At 40.6% G+C, this 12,058-nt stretch overlaps 1 protein-coding gene across 3 annotated transcripts in view; it reads left to right on the top strand.

Moving 5' to 3' along the window:
* The window catches only part of LOC124623020 (MAD2L1-binding protein), a 36,566-nt gene extending 29,725 nt beyond the window's left edge, over positions 1 to 6,841 (top strand). For 2 of the 3 annotated variants that reach the window (XM_047148821.1, XM_047148814.1), the window contains one exon: positions 6,262 to 6,841. In XM_047148821.1, coding sequence (XP_047004777.1) covers positions 6,262 to 6,700 — 439 coding nt within the window. In that variant the 3' untranslated portion in view covers positions 6,701 to 6,841. The remainder of the gene's footprint in view (positions 1 to 6,261) is intronic. The other variant, XM_047148828.1, reaches the window with a different exon arrangement.
* Positions 6,842 to 12,058: the final 5,217 nt, after the last annotated feature.

Here is a 12,058-nt window from a genome sequence, read left to right as displayed (position 1 = left end):
GCATATATTTTTCTACATTTAGAGCCAGCTTCCATTCATCACACCAACTAGAAATTTTGTCTAAGTCATTTTGTATCCTCCTACAGTCACTCAATATCAACATCGTCCCATACACCACAGCATCATCAGCCAGCCACCACAGATTGCTGTCCACCATGTCTGGCAGATCTTTCATGTATATAGGAAATAATTGTGGTTCTACCACACTTCCCTAATCATTCCTGATGATACACTTCTCTCTGATGAACACTCACCATTGAGGACAACATACTGGGTTCTATTACTTAAGAAGTCTTCGAGCCACTCACATATCTGGGAACTTACTCAGTATGATGATTCTTTGATTAATAGTTTGCAGTGGGGCATCTTGCCAAACACTTTTCAGGTAATATGGAATCTGCCTGTTGCCCTTCATCCGTGTTTCACAGGACATCATGTGAGAAAAAGAAAAGCTGAGTATTGTGCAAGCAATTCTTTCTAAATCCACACTTATTTTTGGGTGAAAGCTTTTGCATCTCGAGAAAATTTATTATTTTTAAACTAAGAATATGCTCAAGAATTCTGCAGATAACCATGTTAAGAATATCAGTCTGTAATGTTGCAGGTCTGCTCTTTATCCTTCTTATATACAAGAGTTTTTTTGCTTGAGCTGTTCACTTCATACTCTGTGCTGGGCAGAAAAATTGCGACAAATGGAAGCTAAGTACGAGCTGATGCTGTAGAGAACTCTCTGTAAAACCAAATTGGGATTCCATGCGGACCTGGTAATTTATCTGTTTTGAACTCTTTCAGTTGCCTTCTATGACAGGGATGCCTATTACTTTGTCCTCCATTTGGCAGTCTGCACTATGGTCAAATAATGGTATGTTTGTACGATACTCCTGCGTGAACAATTTTTATGATGTGAAAGTGGAAACTTTAGTTTTCATTTTGCTATCTTGTATTGCTACAACAGATGGCTCAATGAGTGACTATATAGAAGCCTTGACCTGCATAGTGATTGTATGTAGGACCAGAATTTTCTCAGGATCTTAGCAAGGTCTTTTGCTAATGTATGATAGTGGTAGTTGTATGCTTCGCACATTGATCTTTTTACAGATGCACGAATTCTGTGTCTGTGTCTGTAGCCATATAAGTATATAGTTCTGGCAACACTGGCCATGACCTCCTTCTGTGTGCATGTACACACATTCCCCGAACTCTTACGGGATTTGGTAAGAATGTATTCCACGAGTAATGAGTGTGTTGGGGTGGTACAGTACAAATGTAGTGTGTGGACATACAAGGTGAGAATGTGGGTCTCACAGGAGGCGTGTGCGAGATAGTCCCTGCAGTCACACTATCCTCTGTGCCGTCGGTGGCTCAGATGGATAGTGTGTCTGCCATGTAGGCAGGAGATCCCGGGTACGAGTCCCGGTCGAGGCACACATTTTCACCTGTCCCCGTTGATATATATCAACGCCCGTTAGCAGCAGAAGGTATTAATATAATTCTAATTTCTTTCTACCAGATATGTTTAAACATACTTCACAAGGCTGCCTGTCCCAGTCGATACTCGGTTCGTTAAAGTCGTTTCCAACTAACATTGCATGGTCTGGGCATTTCCACACCACTGAGCATAAACTTTCTTTGAATGACTAAAACTGCCACTGTGGGATCATATGGCTGGCAAAAACATCCAACAATTAGCTTGATTTCACCTAAACCTGCTGTACATGTCCAGATAGCTTCACTGTCACACTCAAATTGAATCTCAGTAGAGAGAATATTTTTGTAGACTCTATGAACGCTCCCCCTCCTATGACATCTGATCAGTTTTCCGCTGTACGTTCCATGATTCACTAAATATTTCACAGCTTTCTACTTAAGGTTTCAGCCAGCTCTCAGTCTCTAGAATAATTTGAGCATGGCATATTTCCTGGAGGGCAGTAAATTCATGGACTTTATTACAAATAGTAATGACAGTTTACTGATAAAATTTTAACAATCAAAGTGTCTTTACTCTGAATGTGGTCTGATTTCACTATCTGAGTATTGATTGGTAAGTGTTCATCACAATACCTCAGCCTACCACATTGCCTAAAAAAGACCCATGTGCACTCCACAAGTCTTCTATTACCTGAGTAGCTGCTTCCTGTGCGTAATGCATCCCTGACCTATCAAGGGGAGTCCCATAGTTTTCCATCCGATCATGCTGATCCAGAAACCTGCAGCCAAGAATGACACAGTGCAAATTGTGAGCTTAGTTTGCACCCCCCCCCCCTCCCCCCCCCAAAGCAAGGCCAACAACAGCCATCACCTCTTCTGCTCACTAGCCACTAATATTAACTGGGGATGGCCTCAGAACCCAAGCAGCAGGTGTCATTGGTGATGGTATAAGTCATAGCTTGCAGATAACTGCCCACTGCAAGCTCAATAGCCACAGTCAAGGCCACCTCCACATCACAGATGAGACCCCCCACCCAGCAGGCATACTGAGTTTGCATTGACTTTCTTTCTGGCCCCAAATGCTATTTGCTTAAGGGGCTCCGTAATGTGCCTAGCTCCCAATAACTAGCAAGCCCCTGCCCTTGTGTGCCTGATCACACACTGCTGAAGGAGCGACCACCTGTCCATTCATAGAGTGGATGTGCGAGGACAGACAGCCAGTCTCCACATTGACCCTCCGTCTTGAGTGGCGCAAACACATTACAACCTGCCACCCACCCTGCGGTGAGGGTGTATCCACAGCATTGGGTACATTGATAAGGCCGACACCTGAGTTGTCACATGCAATGTACCAGATTCTTTGCCACAACTACATACTGAGGCATTATCCTCAAGACAGCTACCATAACCAAAAATGTATTCAGCTGTTACAAACTATGGCCAGCTCCTCTTGGGTCTGGACACAGCATGCACACTTCTTTCCCATCCTATTAAAACTAACTGGAGAAGTACACTATAAAAGTACAAAGAGCAATGTAGATACCCAACTTGCTGCCCTCCTGACATTTCTCCAATGGCAGCTGACTCCTACTGAACTGTGTAAATGGTTGCTCAAAAGAAGTGAAAACTCACCTACAGACTACACAGATCTACACTTTACAGTTACAAAAAATGAGGTTCCAGCTCTTACATAGAAAAACATGCACGGAATTTAAAGAATTAAACGAGGAAGAAAACAAAGAAAAAGCTAAATATTAACTTGTTGGTCTGCTCTTAATATTAAGCATCCTTCTGTAACACCACATTTCTCTTTATTTTTTGTTTTCCCCCATCTATACAACCCTGTGTTCTAAAAACACTTTCATAGAACTTTCTTGTTCAAATTAAGGCCTATATTTGATACTGGTAGATTTCTTGAAGTGAGGAATGCTCTCGCTTCTCTGCTAGTCTGCATCGAGGAATGCTATCTTTTTTTTTCTTCTGCTAGTCTGCATCATCTTCCCACTAGCTTCCTTTGGTGTGTGATCTTTTGCTTCCAGTTTAGTAGAATTCCTTTACTTCCTTTATTATGTGGTCCCAAATTTTGAAAAAGGGCATTGTTCTTCCATGGTGTATTTTAAATGATCTGTAACGATGCATGTATTCATACTCATTGAGCTGTGATGCCAATTTTGATGTAGTACCCAATTCTGATATTTAGTTTGCTGTCTCATTGCTACTACTTCTCACTGCCTTCATTTTCCTTTAGTTTCTGTGTTCAGAGGACTCTTCATCCCATTCAATGTATCCTGTAATTCATCCTCAGCCTCACTGAGACTAGCAGTATCATGAACAAATCTTATCATTGATATTCTTTCACTCTAAATTTTTTTCGCACTTCTGGACCTTTCTTTCCATTATTGCTTTATCTGCATGAAAGGTGAACAGTAATGGAGAAAAACTTTTGCCTTTTTTAATTCAAGCACTTTTCTCCTGGTCTTCCATTCATATTTTTCCCCTCTTGGTTCTTGTATATATTGTATATTACCCATCTTTCTTTATAACTTATCCTTACTTTTCTGAGAATTTCAAACACTTTACAACATTTTACATTGTTGAAGCTTTTCCTGTGTTGACAACTCCTATGACTGTTTCTTGATTTTTATAAAGTTTAGTCTCAACAATAAAAGCACATCATCACAGTTGCCTCTCTGGTGCTTTTACCATGCCTAAAGCTAAGCTAACTGTCATGTAACACAGCTACATCCACCAGTTATTAGGGTTTCTTCCCATTCCATGCATGTATGAAGTGCAGGAAGAATGATTGATTGAATGAATGCCTCTGCACATGCTGTAATTATTCTAATCTTGTCCTCACAATCCCTGTGTGAGCAATACTTAGAGAGTTGTAATGTATTCCTAGAGTTATTTAAAGCCGGTTCTTGAAACTTTGTTACTAGACTTTGTGGGGTAGTCAACATCTATCTTCAAGAGTCTTCCAGTTCAGTTTTTTTAGCATCACTGCAACACCCTCCCTCAGGTCAAACAAACCTGTGACCATGTGTTCTGTCCTTCTCTGTATGTGTTCAGTACCCCATGCTAGTTCTATTTGGTACAGGTCCCACACACTTGAGTAATACTCTAGAATGGATTGCATGAATGATTTATAAGGAGTCTCCTTTGTAGACTGATTGCACTTCTCCAGTATTCTACCAATAAACCAAACCCTACCACCTGCTTTACCCACAACTGAGGCTACTTGATCATTCCATTCCTCAATTTTTCTTTCCCATTCTTCTGTATGTTATTCTTATGAGGATGCAAGATCTAGTAAACTGACTGTGGAATATGTATCACATTCATCTCTTGAATAATCGTTTGGTTGACACTTTCTCCTGTAATTTCTCCAATTCTGTATTAATGTTTTCTATACTTTCTGTCTTATTTGATTGACTTCTAAAGCTCTTACTCTAGTACTGGATTCCCCTATGTCCTCTGGAGAAACATCCATTTCTTGTTCTATTGTCAGCAGATAGTTCCTCCTCCTCGCAGGAGCTCTCAATTCACTCTTTTCCTATCTTTGCTCTATCCTGTGTGTTTCACAATATAATTCCTCTTACACTCTCAGTGTTGACAACTTTGCTTTTAATTTCATTTCGGCTGTTCTATATGCTAAATCTGTTCTGACAACCTTTTCTGTTTCATTGCATTTTTCCTGCAGCCATTTCATTTAACTTCCCAGCACTTTCTTTTGGTTTCATTCCTAGTTGACTTAGGAAGGGAAAATACCATTACATCAGTACTTGCATTTGCTCTCCAGATTTTTTTCATTTTGTATGTCCAAAATCGGTAATTGGAGAAGTTTACAAAAGTGCAACTATGTACAAACTATAAATGAAGAAATTAGGAAAAAAGAGGAGCATGGGAGTTATAAAATAAGTAATGGCATTCAAATTAATTTTGCTAATAAATTATTAAATTATACAATATACATATTAAATCAATGTAAGTTAAACGTTTGTGATTAAGTTGGTAATGGGTTTGGTTTGATAGTTTTTGAAGATTCAGCAAAAATTGTCTTATGTTTAGAGAGCCTGTTAAAGAAACTGTTATTGTTCTTCATTTATTATCAACCTGTAAATGAAGTCTTGAATTAATTTTATCCCTCTTTCAGTTGTATTAGTAACAACCCGCACAATGTTTTATTTCCTTTAGCTGTTAAAAAATGTTGATTTTCTCGCTGTACATTGTGATCAGCATTTAAAAATTCTTTATCAGCTTCAAATCTCTTACAGAAATTTAATGTTTAAGGAGAAACAGAGAAATTGGTTTCTTTGTCCTGGGAATTATCAACTTTTTTCACACCGAGTGATGCTTTACCTGTCATCACAATTATCTGATTCACCATTATATTGGATCAAAATGTGTCAAGCATATTGATATTACACCTTCTGAAAAGCCATGTTATCTGAAATCATCAGGATTACAGCCGAAAAATATTTGAACCATTGCCACAGGAAGGTGTAGGTGGTAGCAGTCAAGCCTTTTGTCCTGTGGTGATGAATACAGTCCATGGATTCATGCACTGTGGTCACCACCTATTCATGTGATTCCTGCTTTTGCCCTATTATTAGTAAGATTGTTGTGATTCTATGTTTTGAACTTCTATTTTGGAAATAACTTTATTATTTCACAAATTACTTAAGTAACATAGTTTAATTTGCTGTCCACATTTACTGATTGGAGTAAATCTGAATGTTTACCGTATACTAATAGACAGATTTAAAATATTAAAGACATCTCAACATTGTATGCCAGTTGTTCTGAAACCACTTTTTTCTTATTCATTTTCAGGGGCATTATGACTTGTGAAGAGTTGCAGAACTTTGTTACCAAGTCACTCAGCACTACTAACACCTATCTGTTTGTGAAAAAGAGAGCTGGGCTGAATAGTCCATGGCTTCTTCCCAAAAGACTGTATGAACCACCTAACATGGGGCAACATATTATATTTTCATTGAAAGGTTCTACTAGTGAAGAACAGTCTATCAGCAGTAATGTGGATAATGATACTGGTCAAGAGGCAGAGATTTATCCAGATTGTGCTTTAGTGACTGAAGATAGTGAAGAACAGTTCAGGCTTCCTTACAATGAAGGACATAATCCCTTACATAGAAACAGTTATGTATCACATGACCTAAAAAAGAATTCTGTGGATAAGAATTTTGATGACATGCACTGGTACCAAGCAAAACATGTGTTCAGAGGGTTTGTAAATGAGATGCAATTTTAATTCTGTGTGTTTGTGTGTGTGTGTGTGTGTGTGTGTGTGTGTGTGTGTGTGTGTGTGTGTGTACAAAAAAAAATTAAATTATCGTGGTGGTGTTCACGTGCTTCACAATAAAGTGCATTTGGAGCAGAGCAGTGTCTAGTATATGTGTGGTATTTCAATCAATTTATATGTGTTACAGTCTCTACCATTTTTTCCTCCCTTGTTTCGCCTTTTTTTGCGTACCGTGTTACCCACACGTTTCTATTTCAAGTGTCAAGAACACAACTAGAAAGATACACTGCGTATACACACAAGTGTGATAAAATACAGACACACTAAATAAAAAATCACAGTTGTTTTTTTCATTGATCCTTTTCTTGTAGAGTTGTGCTGAACAGGATTAGCTTATCATTTAGAGTGCCCCAAATTCCTGTAGTCTTTATGAAAACTGCATTATTCATATATATGTTCTAAGAAAAATTACTGCATCAACAACACATAGATTGTCTCTCTGTACTTCAGGTGCCAATGTGTGCATAAATTCATTCTTCTTTCTTGTGCAGAAATGGAATATGCTTTCGTTCATTAATAGGGAATACCATAAGGCACTATCAACTGCTTCCCCCCCCCCCCCCCCCCCCCCAGAGGTCGCGAGTATTGTGTGCTGGAAGTCAGCTTCAAAGAATTTTCAGATCAGTTGTCTTGTGCTTCTCCTGTAAGCTGAATTTTCATACTCGTAGCGATGAACATGTTCCATGTTTGAGTCCTGATCTTCCACACTATTTTAATGTGTAATGAAGTTTCTCATACTATTTATTACCACATGCATTTTGTCGAAGAAAAAAGTCTCATGACAAGGCATTTTTACTCCTTGCATGGTCAGAATATAAATTACCAATGCTATTACACAACAGTTGGAAATATAATAGAGACACAAATTAATAGATAATAAGCTATAATTTGAGAAGAGTGAGTAATGCTTGTTGTATCTATAACATTTCATAAGCTCTGTGTGTTCCATAGATAATGCAGGTGGGGAGCACATTAGGGAACTTGGTCGATCGTGGCTGGGTGAGATTTTGGAAATCTGTGGGTAATAAACGTCCAAATATGCCTTGAACAAAATTAACAGTGACAGTTGAATGTACTGTTAGAGGAACAATAATCTTCACATTAGGTAAACATGGAGTAGCGAAAGAATGCCTATGTTAATGTAATGGTATTGTTTAGATTTGAGTGGGTGAGTGGTTCTCTGCTAGAGCTGGGTGGAGCCAGAGATGATGAAGGCAGCCAAATTTTGTCAAAGTTCTTTATTATTAACCACAGACAGACATAGTGCAGTGCGCCTACACTAAGCAGACGATGATAATTGAACCCTGCACCCAGGTGCACTGGTTTGGATATGCTGTTGTATGTGTTTTCTCAAAGAGGTGGCTCGATAGTGAACAGCCTTGGGTACTAGTGTATTCCAGTCAGGCAGCTGTGGCTGAGTCAGGATGGTGTGACACTGTTCTGGCTGTGATGGCTGGGTTAATGCAGCCTGCTGACCAGCGTAGTGAAAGATGGTGGTGACATTTGGATGATAAACACTGGGTTGAAAGCTGCTGCACTGTTCCTAGTGATATCAGACCCAGAGCAGTATGCGTTCTTCTGCTTGAGTCCACTGGAATCGTGCTTGAGTAAACTATAACTTTGTCTTTTTTCCATTTCTGTATTTATTTTATGTTCAGAGTGTCACTCTTACGAGGCACAGACACAGACACAGAGTCTTTGGGTCCTATTTTGCACCACCCTGCTTCATCTCTCACTCCCTTTTTAACCCAGTAAGCTACTCTGCTGTTCCACCTTGTAAGAAGGGGGGATCAGAATTGGAGGCATTGTATCACTGTAACCTCACTAACAATACCCACATTTTTAGTGTCATTCTCAACATCACTTATTCTGAGTACTACTAAGAAGGCAGAGTAGTATATATAGTATGTGAGCAAAAGTATCCGGATACCCCCAAAAACATACATTTTTCGTATTAGGTGCATTGTGCTGCCACCTACTGCCAGGTACTCCATATCAGCAACCTCAATAGTCATTAAACATCATGAGAGAGCAGAATGGGGCACTCCACGGAACTCACGTACTTTGACCATGGTCAGGTATTGAGTGTCACTTGTGTCATACGTCTTTACATGAGATTTCCACACTCCTAAACATCCCTAGGTCCACTGCTTCCCATGTGATAGCGAAGTGGAAATGTGAAGGGACACAAACAGCACAAAAGTGTACAGGGCGACCTTGTCTGTTCACTGACAGAGACCACTGACAGTTGAAGAGCGTCATAATGTATCCAGACCTTCACACAGGAATTCCAAACTGCATCAGGATCCACTGCAAGTACTATGACCGTTAGGCAGGAGGTGAGAAAACTTGGATTTCATGGTCGAGCAGCTGCTCATAAGCCACACAACATGCTGGTAAATGTCAAACGACGCCTCACTTTGGTGTAAGGAGCGTAAACATTGGACGATTGAACACTGGAAAAATGTTGTGTGGAGTGGCAAATCACGGTACACAATGTGGCAATACATTGTGGCAGGGTGTGGGTATGACGAATGCCTGGTGAATATCATCTACCAGCAGTGTAGTGCTAATAGTGAAGTTCACAGGTGGTGGTGTTATGGTGTGATCATGATTCTCATGCTGTTCTTTGTGTCACTATCACAGCACAGGCCTACATTGATGTTTTAAGCACCTTTTTGCTTCCCACTGTTGAAGAGCAATTCGGGGATGGCCATTGCATCTTTCAACATGACCGAGTTCAACATGACCGAGCACCTGTTCATAATGCACGGCTTGTGGTGAAGTGGTTGCATGACAGTAATGTCCCTGTAATGGACTGGCCTACACACAGAGTCCTGACCTGAACCCTATAGAACACCTTTGGGATGTTTTGGAACGCTGACTTCGGGCCAGGCTTCACCGACAAACATCAATACCTCTCCTTACTGCAGCACTCCATGAAGAATGGGCTGCCATTCCCCAGGAAAACTTCCAGCACCTGATTGAACGTATGCCTGTGAGAGTGGAATCTGTCATCAAGGCTAAGTGTGGGGCAATACCATATTGAATTCTAGCATTACTGATGGAAGGCGCCATGAAGTTGTAAGTCGTTTTCAGCTAGGTGTCCAGATGCTTTTGATCACATAGTATATGTCTTCTAGAGCCATGCCGTGTGCTATCCTAAGTAAGCAGTATTTGGCAATCTTCCAGCACTCAAGGTCAAAGCAAGCATGTCTTGGCTTGAACAAACTTACCCATATTCACAGTGCCCTATTGTGCTTTATAACAAATAAGGGTAATTATTAGTTACAGAAGGAAGGAGTCTTTGGTAACATTGCTATGGTCGAATTCTCAGACATAATGACCGGGAAACTATCAAAACTCCACATTTCTGTGGCTCATATTACTACAAAAATTTCAATGTAATAAAACCTCTCATCCAGAGACACTTGTGCAATATACTGTGCTACATGAGATTTCCAATATCACAGACTTACTGTTTGGGGGCTGCTTTTCAACAACTCCCTCCTGTGCACTCTATGATACTGTATAACAACTAACCCCATCCAAATAGGCCTCAGAAGGCCCAACGGTACTGACCGAGTGCCGTGTCATCATCAGCCTGAGAGCACCCCCCCCCCCCTCCCCCCTCCCTCCCCTTGCCAATAGTGCTCAGCCAACCTGGACACTCAGCCGTCCAAGTGATAACCACGCCCAACAGCACTTAACTTCAGCGATCTGAAGGAAACCGGTGTTATGACTTCAGCAAGGCTGTTGTCAATACTTTATAATTATTCCCTTAATATCTGAAGCATTCCCCATGATGTCATTTCCTGGACTTGAACATATATATGAGGTGGATTTTCTGCCATCATGCTCCTTGTAACTCAAGGACCTGGAGCAATTTAACTGATGACATCATGGCCAAAGACTCATTTTTATCTCAGTGCCTTGCTGCTTTGAGTCAGTGCACATGATTCAAAGTCAGGAAACATTAAACAGTTTTGTTGTGACACTTAATCCATGTTGTTTTTTGGAAACACATCTACCTTATTAGAACTAAGCAGTATTCACTAAGTAATATCGTGATGGTTGTCGTACTACCAGATTATTAGCTCTTGATAAGCTATTGGTTATGTTGTTTCCTAGTACAAACTTTAACTATTTATAACACTCATTCTATTTCAGATAGACATATCATATCCACTAGAACAAACTACTAAATTTCTATTTCTCTATTTAAAACAACCCTTGCTTGTATTTGCCTATTATTTGCATTCACCTAAATGTTCTCGGTATGCAGGGCCTTCCTCACCTTAGCCACAGACTTCGAGTTTACTGCCTAGGGTAATGCCCTTTCTGTCTGCGCACCAAGTGTGATTCAGCTCATGGGGCTGCATGCCCAAAAAAATAACATTGCTTACACACATTTGGTGTCATTGGTTCATCCCTCAGGTGCTACCCTAGTACCATAACTGAGTTTATCCCAGACAAATGATTACAAAATGGGAAGAGGACAAGTGCAGGGACTCTATAAGTGATATAAGCGGTTGCTGCTACTTACATTCATTGCTTCACACATGTTGAGCTACCAGTTCAATCTGCATCAGCACTCTGTCTCCATCTGCGCCATCCAACTTCTGACACCAGTTGTAATGGTATTGAGGAGAACAGAGTAGACACATGGTTCTCTGGAGGAGATGGCTGGACGATTAGGTGACGAAGGCAGCTAGATGTTGCAAAAGTTGTTTATTTTTAACAATAAACAGACGTAGTGCAGTGTGCATGCTGCAATTAGATGATAGATGTTGGGCATTGAACTGTGCAGCCAGGTACACAGGTGTGGACGCAATGCTATAAGTGTTTCTCGAAGAGAAATCTGGTACTGAGAAGTCTCGACTATAGCACATTCCAAGCCACTGGCTGCTGTTGAGTTACGATGGTGTGATAGAGTCCAACCTCAGGTGGCCAAAATGAGGCAGACCAGTGGACAGTCTAGCAGGATATATCAGTGAATTCCAGATAACAAACCCTGGACTGATGGTTGGGGCACTGTGTCTGACAGTGTCAGCCCTCAGCAGTTTGTAGCTGGGAGGACCTCATTTTGTACGTCGGACAATGAGGTAGGACCCCCACTGGCAGTCTCTTGGAGATGGTGCAGAAGAAAGGTGACTTGATGGCTAGGCAGTCAGGCAGCAGTCATTGGGATGCAGATCAGTTGTGTTAATGATAGTTGCATCAGAAGAGTGTCAGCGACCCAATGACCCGTTGGCAGAGATCTACACATGTTAGCCATTGATGCATAGCCAAGCCATACTGATGATC

This window comes from Schistocerca americana, chromosome 1 (genome assembly GCF_021461395.2).
Source record: "Schistocerca americana isolate TAMUIC-IGC-003095 chromosome 1, iqSchAmer2.1, whole genome shotgun sequence".
NCBI lineage: Eukaryota > Metazoa > Arthropoda > Insecta > Orthoptera > Acrididae > Schistocerca > Schistocerca americana.
The sequence above is the reverse complement of the archived record's forward strand: the minus strand, read 5'-3'. Positions and strand labels throughout refer to the sequence as shown.